The sequence below is a fragment of the Callithrix jacchus genome, chromosome 1 (genome assembly GCF_049354715.1).
Source record: "Callithrix jacchus isolate 240 chromosome 1, calJac240_pri, whole genome shotgun sequence".
Lineage (NCBI taxonomy): Eukaryota > Metazoa > Chordata > Mammalia > Primates > Cebidae > Callithrix > Callithrix jacchus.
In genome coordinates this window covers 133956392-133973612 of record NC_133502.1, presented here as the reverse complement: position 1 = coordinate 133973612, position 17221 = coordinate 133956392, and the positions used below count along the sequence as shown (strand labels likewise).

Below are 17221 nucleotides of genomic sequence, written 5' to 3'. Positions count from 1 at the left end.
CTGAAGTCGGGAGATGAGGGGGAATAGTAGAAAGTAAGATTATATAGGATAGTGGGGGCAATTTATATGTGGTCTTGTACACTTCTTGAGGGTTTAGGCTTTTACCAAGTGAGATGAGAAGCATCGATGGGTTTCAAGCAGAAAAGTGTCAGTACCTACTTAAACCTTTGAAAAAATCTGAGGTTGCTGGGTGGAATATACACTGTCAGGGGCCAAGAGCACAGGTAAGAGGCCATTGAATCAATCCAGATGGTGGCTTGGACCAAGGGATGATGATGGAGATGTAAAGGAGACATAGTTTTCTAGATACATTTAAAAGAATGAGCTGATAGAAGTAGCTGTAGGGGGTGCTGAGAAGTAGGTGAAGATGCTGTGGGGTTGAGAGAAAGAGGTATCAGACTTTTCTATTTTTTGGCTTGAGCCACTGGATTAATGTAGAGCCATTTACCAAAATGACATGTGTTAGGAGGATATATTCACTAATAAAACTTGTTTTATTTTTGATGGGCCAGTTGCTTCCTAGTAGAGTCATGTTTTGTTAACCTTCCCTTGATTAATAATATTTCATTTTAACTGTTACTTTCTTTTGGCCACTTTCTAGTAAAATTACATTTTAAAATCTTTTATTTAATACAATTTTCTTTTAAAACAAAATCCATATTCTCTTATGTGTAAATTTTAATGTTAAGAAATTTCTATCTAAATGTTTTTCAATTTTACGCTGCCATTCTACCTTTGATTCTTAAAATTTTTATTTTAAGGTACTAGAGAAGGACAGACTCGTCTAATCAGAGATGGGGAGAAAGTCGAAGCCTATCAGTGGAGTGTTAGTGAAGGGAGGTGGATAAAAATTGGTGATGTTGTTGGCTCATCTGGTGCTAATCAGCAAACATCTGGAAAAGTTTTATATGAAGGGAAAGTATGTCGACTTCTTTCTAATTAACATTATCTTAAATGATTAGGCAAATGAAAGGCTTGCTTTGCCCCATAGTGATAAAATTTCTTTGTTTTGACATTTAAAAATACATTACATTTTTCCCCGTCATGAAATAGGTATTTTAAAAGTATCTTCCCATGTAGAGAGAGCTGCATTTGATGGACAAATTAGCAAGTGTCTGTCACTTAGTAGTTCCTATAAAAAACTGTTCCCGGCCATTTTGGATTGGGAGCTTCTGTGCCACCTTTCATCTAATGCCTCATGCCTGGCTATATTTATCTTGACAAGACATGAGGCACCCAGCAGGGCAGTGCTTAAAATGCCAGCATGTTTTGGTGAGTAGGGCACAGTAACAGCTGATAATTTTGGCCTTGATATCAACCAGTTGGAAACCCTCCTTTGGCCCTAGAATTAATATGTAGTTGTAATCCATCCTTCATCCTCACCCCCATCCCCTAATGAAATACTAATTTTGTATCACATGCATATGGGGGCGATTAATCTTTATCTGCCAAAAAGGAAGATTTTACCACTACACTTTGGAGAAAGTTTAAGTACTGTAATTATTAAAATAAAGAACGCATCTGTGTTGTATATGTCATTAATATATATGAACAGATAAATTAATAAACATGTATCTCCTTTTTATATTCCTACTTTAGGAATTTGATTATGTTTTTTCAATTGATGTTAATGAAGGTGGACCATCATATAAATTGCCATATAATACTAGTGATGATCCCTGGTTAACTGCCTACAACTTCTTACAGAAGAATGATTTGAATCCCATGTTTCTGGATCAAGTGGCTAAATTTATTATTGATAACACAAAAGGTCAAATGTTAGGACTTGGGAATCCCAACTTTTCAGATCCATTTACGGGTAAGTTAGTGTTTATATTAAGTCTTGTGTAGTTCCATCGTGTTGATTTATTTTTTTGATGTTTTCAAACACTTGTGATTAGCTTTTTCAATAAAGACCAACATCTACAGCAGGGTTTTACTTCACATTCATATGTTTAAGCCTCAAATTATGTAGTAAAGCTACATTTTACAGAAATCATAAATCATCTTTCAGAAATACAATCATACTATAACATAAACTAAATAATGAAATGTCAGTTATTTGAAACAAAAGCAAACTTGTAAGTTCTTTTATATAGTGTTTCTTTTAAAAATATATATTTTGGCAAAATTTAGTAAATCTTTTTTCAGATAAGGCTACATTGGTTAGTTGTGCCTCAGATCTGAGAGTGAACCCTGTGGGTAGTTTTAGTTTATATGTATCGTGTATTCTACACATTCATTTTAAGTTAGTTGTTTGTAACACTGTATGCAATGTCTCAGATGTTATAAATGCAGTTAGGTGCTCATACCAGTCTGTAAATTGTAATCCTGGTGGTCCTAGTCCAAATTCTGGCTCCTAGGAAGTGGACTCTTATCCTAGTAACATTAACTTGAGTTCTGGAGACTGGTATAGGAGGAATAAAATGCCTCCTCTAATTAATATTTTTATATAGGCACTTTACCGTTAATGTTTCCTCACGTCATTAGTGATGCACATTTTTTATGTGCTAGTGATCTTCCTTGTTTTACAAGAACCTCATATATATTCCTGTCTCAAATCCTTATGTAGATCCACCTTTTCTTCCCTGACAGGTACTCCACATTCCCAAATTATCTCCTCTCATTCATTCTACTTCAGAATTTCATTGCCCATTCATATGATAAAGTTAATGTTATCTGCATGTTGATTGACTTAAAGATGATCTAATCCTCCAAATACTTGTACTTGAAAAAAGAAAAAAGAAAAGAAGTACTTAGTATCTGGAGATTTTTGTTGTTGGAATTTCAGACTATCGTTCAAAAGAGTGAACACATATTGTAGTACTGTGTATGTTATTTTGGGTGTGGGCTACAGGAAAGGAATTAAACTAGCTGACTTTGTCTGGAAACCTCGGAACTACTTGGCTTGTTTTGCCCTTCCAAGACTCTTACTTTTATCTATCTGTCTGTCTGTCTATCTATCTTTTTGAGATAGAGTCTCGCTCTGTTGCCCAGGCTAGAGTGCAAAGGAGCGATCTTGGCTCACTGCAACCTCCACCTCCCCGGTCAAAGCAATTATCTGCCTCAGCCTCCCAAGTAGCTGGATTTACAGGTGCCCGCCACCACACACAGCTACTTTTTTTGTATTTTTAGTAGAGACAGGGTTTCACCATCTTGGCTAGGCTGGTCTTGAACTCCTGACCTTGTGATCCACCTGCCTTGGCCTCCCTGTTCTGGGATTACAGGTGTGAGCCGCTGTGCCTGGCCCCAAGGCTCTATAAACATCTTAGAAATTTTTTCTTTGTGGACAACCTGATTATTTCCCTAGAGGTAGTAACAAAATAGATGCCCATATACCAGACATTCGTAAATGTATAAATGGAAATCTCTTTCCCTTGTAGTTTTCATCCCCTTTCTAATTCTCTTCTCCAGTAGGTTGTAAGGTTCAGTGAATATAAGCAATTTTGTTCCCTGCTGGATCCCCAGCACTGAGTCCACTGTTTGACACATGAATTAATGAACCTAGAGTTCTAAAAGATTAACATTTAGTGCCTGTGGTTTTGAAGGCAACAACAACTGCAGGAATTCTAGTGAATTTGTATAGGAACAGGGACAGGAATTGATTGTATGTATATATATTTAGGGCAGATATGACCTGCAATTCTCTTTTGATATTTGAATTCAGTTTTAATATTTAAGTGCTGGGGCTAAGATATAATAAAGCATTAGTTAAGAAAACAAAACTTGGAGAATCATTAAAATTTCAGTTTTTTCCCAGGTATAATAAGACTTCTAACTGTAGTTTCTGATATTTCTGTCATGGGAAAGTTTTGCTCTTCTGTTTTTCTCCAAATGTAGGTTCTTTTAATATAAGCATTGTGCTGTTGTAAACATCAGAACGTTGATGTACTTCTGCTTTTTCTTTGTTTTGCCTTGACAGGTGGTGGTCGTTATGTACCGGGCTCTTCAGGATCTTCTAACACACTGCCCACAGAAGATCCTTTTACAGGTGAGATGCAGTTTTGATTCATGTATCTTTCTTCACTAAATGTGTAGCATCTTACATTATGTGACTTTACATCTTGGCGATGTCATCCAGTAACTGATAATTACCTTATCTGTATTTCCAATTTTAAGGGATCTCCTTTTCTTTAACTTCCGATTTTTGCTTTTTCCTGGAGTAGTTGTATAGATTTCCTCATGACTTTTAAATAGCATATTATTAGAATTCATTGTTTTTTCCAGGGGTCTTTCCCACCAGGAGAGCAGAGTAGTTAAGAACATAGGTTTTAGAGTCAGACAAACCTTGTTTCAGAATTGGGCTCTACCACTTACTTGCTATGAGAAGTTAGCAAGTTACCTAACCTATCTGAGCCTATTTTTTTTATCTGTGAAATTAGATAATAGGGGAACCCACCAACCAAGACACAGCTGAGTGCTATCACACTGGCGAGGTGCTACCAATCACGAGCAGAGAAGGAGCCATGTGAGTCCCTGATACTGGATGGAGCAGTGCAATCAACAAATCTCCCCAGGCATATTTTGAAATAACGTGGAAGGAGACATTCCACCCAGCTACACAGTAATAGTCTTCCTAATCTGAGTTATTAATGTCCTTCTTGAAGCCCTTGAAGTGTTGGTGTGTCTCCTCAAAATGAATTTATTTACCAAGGTATGCATGCCTCAGCATCAACACTACTGGAAAAAGTTGCCAGAGTTGGACTTTAAGGCAGCTGAAGAAGTCTCTCTTTTCAGAATGGCTTTGATATCTTGTATGATGCTGTTGCTGGATCTTTAGACAGAGTTCCTCGACAGTATACTCAGTTTGGGAAGAGATTCATAGCCTTTAGATATCTACTGGCCTTGCAGATAAGTACTGTGAGCTATGAACATGACAGCCTACAATGAGCCACTGATTGGACAAACACCCAACGTTAGGTCGGTGTCATGAAGTTGTGGATTGCTGTCAGTGAGCTTCCTTTTTCCTGTGAATTTATTGCTGGCCCAGATGCAAATGGTTATACCATGTGCATTGATAACCAGTAAATGAAAAGAATTAGCTATCACACTAAATGCTGTGATGGTACAGTGGCTGTTAAGGAGGTCTTTGATAACATACTGTGATTTCAAATGGTAGTAAGCATCTGAAGAGTAGATAAAGATGGCTTTCTCTTTATCAGCAGTTCTGAAACAGTGATGCCCTGAAACTTAGACCAAGTGAGAATCCAAATCACTTTGGCGGCATTTATTTGGAACAGAAAGAACATACCAAGCTTCAAGTAATAAAAGCAAAATCAAGAAGTCTCCTGGGGCCATCAAAACCAGAGCATATCTCACTGTTCCATAATGTCAATAACTCAGAAGATGTAATGATTATGCAGATATGAAAGATAGTATGCACAGTGTCCAAAAGAATTAGGGTATCATTAGGATAATTGAATACACTTTTATATAAATAGATAACAGCGTCTACCATATCGAGGTATGAAAATAAAATAGCATCATATGTGTAAGTGTTAAGCAAAATGCCTGGAGTATATTTTAAGCCATTGGTATATGTTAGTTATTGTTGAGGATGATTATGTTTTCCTAACTTTGTCAACAGCACTGGGGCCGAAAGATTTCCCTATTCGGCTACAACTTAAGGTCAATCTTAATTCTTCTTTCTTTTCTTATTAATTTATGGAGTCCTTAAACTGCTAATGTTTATTAGAATGATCTGGGAATCTTGTTTAAATTACTTATCCCAGGGTTCTACCGCCAAGAGATTGTGATTCACTAGATTAGTGAGGAGGTTAAAACTATTCATGCTCTGATCTCTCACCCAAGGATTCTAATTAAATAAATGATCTTCGTTGTAGTTTGATCTTAGATTTTTTTTTTCCTTTTTTGTTTTATTTTTTTGAGACAAGAGTTTTGCTCTTGTTGCCCAGGCTGGAGTGAAATGGTGTGATCTCAGCTCACCACAACCTTCGCCTCCAGGGTTCAAGCCATTCTCCTGCCTGAGCCTCCCAAGTAGCTGGGATTACAGGCATGCACCGTCACACCCAGCTAATTTTCTATTTTTAGTAGAGAAGGGGTTTCACCATGTTGGTCGTGCTGGTCTCAAACTCCTGACCTCAGGTGATCCGCCTGCTTCGGCCTCCAAAAGTGCTGGGATTAAAGGTGTGAGCCACAATGTGACAATCCTAGATTTTTTTTAAGTTCCTTAAGTGTTTCTAAAGTGGAGCCAGTTTGGAGTACCCGCTGGGTTATGGGTGAACTCTGGGAATCTGTGTATTGAATCTGATTGATTCAGGTGGACAGAGAACCATATTTAGAAAAGTGTGAGACTGTACTTGACCCCTTAACACCTTAATGCCTTGGGCAAGTTATTCAACCTTCTGCTTCTAAAATATTGTGAATTATAATGGTATCTACATAATACTTTAATAAAGATGATTAGGTGGCATATGGTTAAAATTCAGCAAATCCATTTATTCTGTGTTCCTTATTTTAATTAATCTTACTTTTTTTGGTTTGTTTTGCTTTTTAAATTTTGTTTGGCTTTTCTGTATGTGTTGTACTGGTTATAACAACTCGTAGAGTATAAACTCAGAAAGGCTAGAAGAGTTGCTCAGTTTTCTTCTTCCCATAAAGGCTGATCCAATTTTCTGAACATCTCCAAATCCTGCTGATTCTCTCTCTACACTTTTTATGTTTCCTTCTGTCTATTTTCAGTAAGACAGCCACAAGTATTATCTATAATAAAATGTGACTGGGCTGTTGTCATAGTATCTCTCTTACCTCAGTCTTTTCCAATTGTGTTATGTGTTAGTTAGTCCCACTCCTTCACTTTAATAGAATAGCATTCATATTTTGTTCTGCAAACTTTTATTTCTCTCCAATCCACTTGTATTTTTGTAATTTACTAAACTTCCATCATTATAATATTTAAGGCATGTAATGTTTACTTTGTAGCTAACATTTGCTGGACACTTACAACATCCCCAGGCACTGGTCTAAGCATTTTTCTGTATTCAATTTATGGCATATTTATTATGTATATAATGATGCCATTGTGAAGTGTGCTTAACAATGGGAATAATTGAGTCTATTTAAAGAAGGAGCAGTTTGAACTTTATAATTTGCAGTCACCTTTGCTTACTAGAAGTATTACTGTATTATAGGTGCTGGTCGTTATGTACCAGGTTCTGCAGGTGTGGGAACTACCATGGCTGGCGTTGATCCATTTACAGGTACATACTTTTCATTTATTTTTCTTTATTTTTTTTTAGATTTTAAAAATTCATTGGAACTTATATTTAATAAAAAAAAGTAAGAAAATTTGTTTTAATTTTTGCTTGAGAACTTTTTATGTAGTAAATGAAGATCAGACTTGTCTGGCTTTTTTAGTTTTCTCAGAATTGTCTCATTACTACTATTAGAATCATCTGGGGATCTTTACAAGCATACTTCAGTCTTATCCCCAGAAGTGCTTACTTGGTCTAATTCTGCTCTGAGTTGGGGGCTTGACAATGGGTAGCTTCATCATCTTCCAGTGTGATTCTAATATGCATCCAGGATTTGAAACTACTGTTTTACTGTAGTAAGTCTGCTTTCCTGGCTACTCTTACAAAGTCTGTGTTTATTCTAATCTCTTCATTCTAACTTAATGTGTTGAGAACGTTATCCACTGGATTATACATTGTTCTCTTTAAGAAGACCCAGGAAAGTATTTGTTTCTGTGATTTAGGCCTGGAATAGCTACTGTTCTGCTGAGCAACTGATTTTTTTTTTAATCCTTAGTTATCTAGTCTACAGTCTGACATACCTCACTTGTTCGTTGAATATATGCTGGCATGTTTTCCTCTGTATTAGCTGCCAGAAAAACACAGAACTAAATTTGTGGTTCATCTCTTTCAAGTTTGACATATTTCTTGGCACATATTTTTTCTACATAAGTTTTATGTTCTATATAATTTATATAAGAGAAATTTAGTAACATATATTTTATTCAGCATCAAAATAAACACCCATAAACCCACCACTTAATAACTTAGCATATTTTTTATTAATTTTTTCTTTTTTGAGACAGAGTTTTGCTGTTGTTACCCAGGCTGGAGTGCAATGGCACGGTCTCGGCTCACCGCAACCTCTGCCACCTGGGTTCAAGCAATTCTCCTGCCTCAGCCTCCCGAGTAGCTGGGACCACAGGCGCGCGCCACCATGCCCAGCTAATTTTTGTATTTTTAGTAGAGACGGGGTTTCACCATGTTGACCAGGATGGTCTTGGTCTCTTGACCTCGTGATCCACCCGCCTCGGCCTCCCAAAGTGCTGGGATTATAGACGTGAGCCACCGCGCCCGGCCTATTTTTTATTAATTTGAGATGGGATCTTATTTTGTTACCTGGGCTGAGCTCAAACTCCTGGGCTCATATGATCCTCCCACCTCTGCCTCCTGAGTAGTTGGGTTTACATGCGCATGCTACCACGTTCAGCACTTGGCATGTGGTTTTGTAAGCTATTTTTTAATTGAAAAAGTAACATTGGTTAGCAATACTGAAGTATAACATAGTACCTGTAATTAAGATTATGGACTCTGGAGTGAGAATCTAGATTCAAATCTTAGTTCTACTACTTTTTATCTATTTGACCTTGAACAGGTTATTTGATGTGTCTGTGCTTTTGTTGTTCTCATTTGCAAAGTTGGGAATATCTGCCTCCTAGAATTAAGAGCTTAAAATTGGCCAGGCGCGGTGGATCACGAGGTCAAGAGATCGAGACCATCCTGGTCAACATGGTGAAACCCCGTCTCTACTAAAAATACAAAAAATTAGCTGGGCATGGTGGCGCGTGCCTGTAATCCCAGCTACTCAGGAGGCTGAGGCAGGAGAATTTGCCTGATCCCAGCAGGCGGAGGTTGCGGTGAGCCGAGATCGCGCCATTGCACTCCAGCCTGGGGAAGAAGAGCGAAACTCCGTCTCAAAAAAAAAAAAGAGCTTAAAATTATAAAATTTATTTAAATAACTTTTTACCATATTAATCCTTAGTATTTAGTTGTACTTGTTAATAAAAGTTAACAGCGCTCACTCTCATTTTCCAGAAGTTAGTTTTTAACAGTATAGTGTACATATTGGAGCTTTATATAACTTAGTACAAGCTAATGTCACCTCTCACCTAGACTAATGAAGTAACTTCCAAATTAGTCTCTCCATGATCCATATTGTAGCCAGTAATCTTTTAATTGCTTACTCTGTTTATGCACCTCCCTTGATTAAAAAACTCTTCAGTTGTCCAGGCGCAGTGGCTCACGCCTATAATCCCAGCACTTTGGGAGGCTGAGGCGGGTAGATCACAGGTCAGGAGGTTGAGACCATCCTAACCAACATGAAACTCCATCTCTACTAAAAAATACAAGAGTTAGCTGGGCGTGGTGGCGTGCGCCTGTGGTCCTAGCTACTCGGGAGGCCGAGGCAGGAGAATTGCTTGAACCTGTGAGGTGGAGGTTGCATTGAGCTGAGATCATGCCACTGCACTCCAGCCTGGCGCCTGTAGATAGAGGGAGACTGTTTCACAAAACAAACAAACAAACAAAAAACAAAAGAAAACTCTTCAGTGGCTTCCTAGTGAGTATTTTTCTCTTGCCTTTCCTCACATTCCTCACTGCCTTCTGTCCAGCCATACTGGCGTGCATCAGTGCTCAAGCATGTAATGCTATTTTCTACCTCCAGAGCTTTGAACTCACTGTGCCCTTTTGGCATACTTATGCATTGCCCTTTGCCTTGTCATTCATTTAGACCACAAATTATTGGTTGTTTTTCTCCCTTTTCTTTTCTTTTTTTTTTTTGAGACGGAGTTTTGCTCCTTACCCAGGCTGGAGTGCAATGGCAAGATCTCGGCTCACTGCCACCTCCGCCTCCTGGGTTCAGGCAATTCTCCTGCCTCAGCCTCCCGAGTAGCTGGGATTACAGGCATGCGCCACCATGCCCAGCTAATTTTTTGTATTTTTAGTAGAGACGGGGTTTCACCATGTTGACCAGGATGGTCTCGATCTCTTGACCTCCTGATCCACCTGCCTCGGCCTCCCAATGTGCTGGGATTACAGGCTTAAGCCACCGTGTCTGGCCTCCTTTTCTTTTTTATTTAATTTTGTAATACAATATTAATTATATAAGCTCAATGAAACTTTTCCGAACACCCGAACATATCCTTCGCTAGATCACCTACTCTGTTTTTCATTGCATCCTGTACTTTTCCATCCGGGAACTTTTCATTGTACTTATTTGGATAATATTTTATTACTATTTGCAATCTTAACTACTAGACTCTAATGACCATGAATGCAGGCAGTGTGTGTATAGCTCATTTTTATGTCAAGAAAAATTTACTCGTTATAAATAATTAATTTTATACACCGTTCTCATTACTTGTTTCATTTTTGCCTTCATCCTTTTCTATTCCTAATATTCTCAGAATTATTAACATAAATCTTTTATTTATATTTTTGTACAATACCTTAACTGTACATTAGAACAAAATGGGGTTTAAAATGATTAAGATGTGAAATGTAAGTAAGATGTAAATTAAATTTAAATTATACTTTAGTTGAAGGTCACTGCCAGGCGTGGTGGCTCATACCTGTAATCCCAGCACTTTGGGAGGCTGAGGCAGGCGGATCACAGGTCAGGAGATTGAGACCATCCCAGTCAACATGGTAAAACCCGGTCTCTACTAAAAATACAAAAATCAGCTGGGCGTGGTGGTGCATGCCTGTAGTCCCAGCTACTCAGGAAACTGAGGCAGGAAAATTGCTTGAACCCAGGAGGCGGAGGTTGCACCATTGCACTCCAGCCTGGGCAACAGAGCAACACTGTGTCTCGGAAAAAAAAAAAAAAAAAAAAAAAAGCTGGGCACCATGGCTCACGCCTATGATCCCAGCACTTTGGGAGGCCGAGGCGGGTGGATCACGAGGTCAAGAGATTGAGACCATCCTGGTCAACAAGGTGAAACCCTGTCTCTACTAAAAATACAAAAATTAGCTGGGCATGGTGGCGCGCGCCTGTAGTCCCAGCTACTCGGGAGGCTGAGGCAGAAGAATTGCTTGAACCCAGGAGGCGGAGGTTGTGGTGAGCCGAGATTCTGCCATTGCACTCCAGTCTGGGTAACAACAGCGAAACTCCGTCTCAAAAAAAAAAAAAAAAAAGGGTCACTTTATTCATTGAATATTTTCATCTTGTGCCAGTTTGTTCATCATCGGATACTCAGTTTCTGTTAATATAATAGAGACTTAAGATGTTAAAAAAAAAAAAGACTAGGACTCCTCAGCAAACAACCATGGCACACATTTACCTATGTATGTAACAAACTTGTACATCCTGCACATGTACCCTGGAATTTAAAAAATAAAATAAAATAATTTTTAAAAAAAGACTAGGACTTCTGTCCTTCAGGTATTTACACCTTGGGAATTTATAAAGATACAGAAAAGGATGAGAGAAAATGATAATGCCTACTACTCACTTTGAATAAAAGACATAAGAAAGGAGAGATCAGTATGCCTTAGAGAAGACGAAAATGGAAAGTTTCATACAATTATATGGTATTTTTTGACGATTTTTAAAATTTATAATTTAGATTGAATCTTAGGCCAGGCTTAGTGGCTCATGCCTGTAATCCGAGCACTTTGGCAGGCTGAGGTGGGAGGATCGCTTGAGCCCAGGAAATTGAGGCTGCAGTGAGCTGTGATTGCACCACTGCACCCTGTCTCAGAAAGAAAAAAGAAGTAGAAAGTATGAGATGGAAAGTTCTTGTTCTACATTTAAGTTTCCATTCCCAAAACCATATTATATCAATAAATATAAATTATACAAAATCTTGTAGATTTCTTTATATTTCCCCTTGAGGTTCTTTGTTAGTTTACTGCATGCACTGAATAGTTACATATCTCAGTAATTGTGAAAACTAAGTTATGTAGTTAGAAAAATCTTATTTTTGATCACTCCTTATGATTGTCATCATCTTCTATTCTTTAAAAAGGGAATAGTGCCTACCGATCAGCTGCATCTAAAACAATGAATATTTATTTCCCTAAAAAAGAGGCTGTCACTTTTGACCAAGCAAACCCTACACAAATATTAGGTAAGTCTCTTGATAATTAATCTTTTCACATATTCACAGACTGTTTGAGTTGTCATCAAGGTTGTTTCTTTTCCCGCCGTGTCAGGAATTGGGCATTTAATACGAATAGAGATTTCTATTGTGGTATTAAACAACTGTGTCCACCACAATAGGTAATCTGGTAATGGATCTATAATACTTTGTAAGAAGCCTTACACAAACATAAAGTAAATAATTTATGATGACTTTAATCAGTAAAAAATTAAAGGTGGAAAATGTAAGTTCTACCCACCAGTTCTTAATGTTTTCAGGGAAAAAAATTAATGAAAATGCATGAGTAAAGCATTTGAAAAATAAAGATCTTATCTTTAAAAAATTAGTGGCCCTCAGAAATAATAAAAGTTCATTTTAAATTGCCCATTAGAAGTGAAGCTACTTTAGTGACTTAGATTCCTTTTTCTGTTTATTTGTGTTCCTCGAAACACAGTGTTTTGTTGTTGTGTTGGACTAAGAGTACTGTTAGCTTTGTTTGCCACAAAGATTATGATAATTGGGATAACATAACATACTTACCAGAGTTTAAGGCAGGGTCAGTATTATGAACATTTATAAGAGTCACTCATGAATGTTTTCTTAATCGCTTTATTTTGAATAATGTAGAATATGCACACGTTTAGACTTTTAACTCTTGTGAAAATCTAACAGGTATCTTGATTTTTGTATTCCTTAATAAACTTCATTTTTTTTTATTAGTGTTAAAATTGTTAATACCTGAGATTAGTGAAACATGTCCAAGTTTCCATTTATAATTGATTTCAAAGTTTTAAATTTGGATAATTTACCTTTATTTTCAGAATTTGGGCTTTTTTTTAATTCTTGAGATAAAGATTTTTGAAGAAACAACTCAAAGTAGTATTCATGATAAAAAAGGATACTGATAGGAAAGATACATGTGAAGGATTTGAAGGAGATTGCTTCATGAAATGTGAACATGAGAAAAAAGGGCAGTATGTCCATTTTTAAAATAATGTAATGTCAAATATGCATATGGAGCTAAGTCATAAATTAAATGTTATCAGTAGGCATTTAACTTTTTTTTGGCAACTATAGAAGTTGACATAAATTGGGTAAAAAGTTGTTAAAAATTTTCTCATTGAGAAACCAGGTGATTGACTGATAGTTGAGTATATATGACACATGATATTGCTTTTAAAGTCATTCAAAATGGAGGTTGGGCATGGTGGCTCATGCCTGTATTTCTAGCACTTTGGGAGTTTGAGGCAGGCTGGTCACTTGAGGTCCGAACAGCCTGCCTAACATGGTGAAACCCCATCTCTACTACAGGTACAAAAATTAGCCAGTGTAGTGATGGCTGCCTGTAGTCTCAGCTACTTGGGAGTCTGAGGCAGGAGAATCACTTGAACCCTGATAGCAGAGGTTGCAGTAAGGCAAGATCGCATCATTGCACTCCAGTGTGGGCAACAGAGTGAGATTCCATCTTAAAAAAAAAATAATAATACTCACAAGTCTTATCCTTATTTTATGGTTTTTGATAATTGGTGAGAAAAGTCTTAACTCTCCATGGTGTACACTAGAGTACTTTTATTGAAAGTCTTGGCATTTGTCTATTATCTGGCCAGTTACAGTTAGGGAATTTTGAAAGTTTGGTTTTGGGTTCTAGGTAAACTGAAGGAACTTAATGGAACTGCACCTGAAGAGAAGAAGTTAACTGAGGATGACTTGATACTTCTTGAGAAGATACTGTCTCTAATATGTAATAGTTCTTCAGAAAAACCCACAGTCCAGCAACTTCAGATTTTGTGGAAAGCTATTAACTGGCCTGAAGGTAAATAAACACTCTTCAAAAATGTAACTAGAAAGCAAGAAGTGTTACCTACATTTCTGTCAATATTGCCGGTGTTTCTAGATTAAATAAAAGTTAACTTGGGTAGTTCTAATTCACTTTGGAAAATCTTCATGAAGAGGGTTCACTACACTACTGGAATTGATAATGTTATTTTGGTTACATGCCTTAAGAGAATCTGAAAGTAATATAATGTTCCCCATACATGCACCAGTTTTATACGTTTCAAAGCATTTGTGGATTCCCTGACAGGCATTCAGGATACTCTTAGTGACCTGTTAATCCTAGGCTACAAACATTTACTATAAGTGTACTTTTTTCCAATTATATCAGTTAAGTCTTTTTTAATTCCCAAAAAGTCCTTGCCCGGTTTATTTTTTTTCTTGCTGTTGATTTATTCGAGAAAAAAGCCTTTTTTTTTTTTCAACAAAATATCCCATATTATGGGTTTTACTGATATGTTCCTCCATCTCTGTATTTACTGCTAGTGGCAAAATTAGATTCTGGTTCAGTAGGTTTTTTTTTGTTTTTTTTTTTTAGGTTAAATCCTTTATAAATGATAATGCATACATGGCACACATAAAGTTGGATTCCTCACCTTTAGTGATGCTAAATTGATTATTCATTCAGATGGCATCTAACCAGGGCCATGATTATTATAAAGCTCCCACCAACCTATAAGCATCCTATCACTTGTTGACTGAAATTCTTCTCTTAAGTACTTTCCCTGTTACCCCATCAAAAACTGGCCAAAGGATATGAACGGGTCCTTTGCAAAAGAAGACATTTATGCAGCCAACAAACATATTTTAAAAAGCTCATCATCACTGGTCATTAGAGTAATGCAAATCAAAACCACATTCTGATACCATCTCACGCCGGTTAGAATGGTGATCATTAAAAAGTCAGGAGAACAACAGATGCTGGAGAGGATGTAGAGAAATAAGAATGCTTTTACACTGTTGGTGGGAGTGTAAATGCCACCATTATTGAAGATAGCGTGGCGATTCCTCAAGGATCTAGAACTAGAAATACCATTTGACCCAGTAATCCCATTACTACTGGGTCTATACCCAAAGGATTATAAATAATTCTGTTATAAAGACACAAGCACACATATGTTGATTGTTGCACTATTCACAACAGCAAAGACTTGGAACCAACCCAAATGCCCATCAATGATGACTGGATGAAGAAATGTGGCACATATACACCATAGAATACTATGCAGCCATAAAAAGGATGAGTTCATGTCCTTTGCAGGGACATGGATAAAGCTGGAAACCAACATTCTCTGCAAACTGACACAAGAACAGAAAACCAAACACAGCATATTCTCACTCATAAGTGGGCATTGAACAATGAGAACACATGGATACAGGGAGGGGAACATCACACACCAGGGCCTGTCAGAGGGTGGGGGGTGGCGGGCTAAGGGAGGAATAGCAGCGGATAAGGAAATAGGGGAGGGATAACATTAGGAGAAATATCTAATGTATATGATGGGGTGATTGATGCAGCAAACCGCCATGTATATCTATGTAACAATCCTGCATGTTCTGTACATGTACCCCAGATCTTAAAGTATAATTAGAAAAAAAAACCAACTCTCTGTTTAACTGTTTGGTCTTACAGAATTTTAAAAAGCAAGGTCTGCACTCCATTCTTTCCATTCTTTTTTTTTTTTTGAGATGGACTTTCTTTCGCTCTTGTTACCCAGGCTGGAGTGCAATGGCACGATCTCGGCTCACTGCAACCTCTGCGTCCTGGGTTCAGGCAATTCTCCTGCCTCAGCCTCCTGAGTTGCTGGGATTACAGGCACGCGCCATCATGCCCAGCTAATTTTTTGTATTTTTAGTAGAGACGGGGTTTTTAGCATGTTGACCAGGATGGTCTCGATCTCTTGACCTCGTGATCCACCCACCTCAGCCTCCCAAAGTGCTGGGATTATAGGCATGAGCCACCGTGCCTGGCCTTCCATTCATTTTTGAATACTCAGTGTGTCAGGCTATTTGATAACCCGAGAGAGTTACCTTATTTTTAAAGTGAATATGATCTTACAGTAATAAATCTAGCTTATATAAATCTGAGAAGTTGGCCAGGCGCAGTGGCTCACACCTGTAATACCAGCACTTTGGGAGGCCAAGGCAAGCGGATCACTTGAGGTCAGGAGTTCAAGACCAGTCTGGCTAACATAGTGAAACTCTGTCTCTACTAAATATTCAAAAAATTATCCATGTGTGGTGGTCTGTGTCTGCAATCTCAGCTACTTGGGAGGCTGAGGCAGGAGAATTGTGTGTATCCAGGAGGCGGAGGTTGCAGTGAGCTGAGATCGTGCAATTGCACTCCAGCCTGGGCAACATTGCGAGACTCCGTCTCAAAAAAATATATATATATATTTTTCATTTTTTAAAGCATACACATAATTTTTCACATTTTCGAAAATGGTTAATTTTGTAGTGGTAAAAAAATCCTTAAAAGTTGATAGTCAAAAGAAACGGTCTTTATTTCCATAAACATTAATGACATTTTTTTAAAATAGATATTGTCTTTCCTGCACTTGACATTCTTCGGTTGTCAATTAAACACCCCAGCGTGAATGAGAACTTCTGCAGTGAAAAAGAAGGAGCTCAGTTCAGCAGTCATCTCATCAATCTTCTGAACCCTAAAGGAAAGCCAGCAAACCAGCTGCTTGCTCTCAGGACTTTTTGCAATTGTTTTATTGGCCAGGCAGGACAAAACCTCATGATGTCCCAGAGGGAATCACTGATGTCCCATGCAATAAAACTGAAATCAGGGAGCAATAAGAACATTCACATTGCTCTGGCTACATTGACCCTGAACTATTCTGTTTGTTTTCATAAAGACCATAACATTGAAGGGAAAGCTCAATGTTTGTCACTAATTAGCACAATTTTGGAAGTAGTACAAGACCTAGAAGCCACTTTTAGACTTCTTGTGGCTCTTGGAACACTTATCAGTGATGATTCAAATGCTGTACAATTAGCCAAGTCTTTAGGTGTTGATTCTCAAATAAAAAAGTATTCCTCAGTATCAGAACCAGCAAAAGTAAGTGAATGCTGTAGATTTATCCTAAATTTGCTGTAGCGATGGGGAAGGGGGACTGAAATTTGTAATTGATTAGTGTTTTTATTTCCTCACATTTGACATGACTGATACCAGATGATTAAGAAAAGAATACTTTGGATTAAGTAAAATTTTAGATGTGTAAAGTGGTGGGGAGGGGAAACAAATAAAATTTTTGCACTGCTGAA

At 37.7% G+C, this 17221-nt stretch overlaps 1 protein-coding gene across 2 annotated transcripts in view; it reads left to right on the top strand.

The window, feature by feature from the left end:
• PLAA (phospholipase A2 activating protein) overlaps window positions 1-17221 on the top strand; it is a 49087-nt gene extending 31866 nt beyond the window's left edge. For both annotated transcript variants that reach the window (XM_002742986.5, XM_054256899.2), the window contains exons 8-14: window positions 762-919; window positions 1600-1819; window positions 3923-3991; window positions 7152-7220; window positions 12002-12103; window positions 13764-13928; window positions 16489-17221. In XM_002742986.5, coding sequence (XP_002743032.1) covers window positions 762-919; window positions 1600-1819; window positions 3923-3991; window positions 7152-7220; window positions 12002-12103; window positions 13764-13928; window positions 16489-17054 — 1349 coding nt within the window. In that variant the 3' untranslated portion in view covers window positions 17055-17221. The remainder of the gene's footprint in view (window positions 1-761; window positions 920-1599; window positions 1820-3922; window positions 3992-7151; window positions 7221-12001; window positions 12104-13763; window positions 13929-16488) is intronic.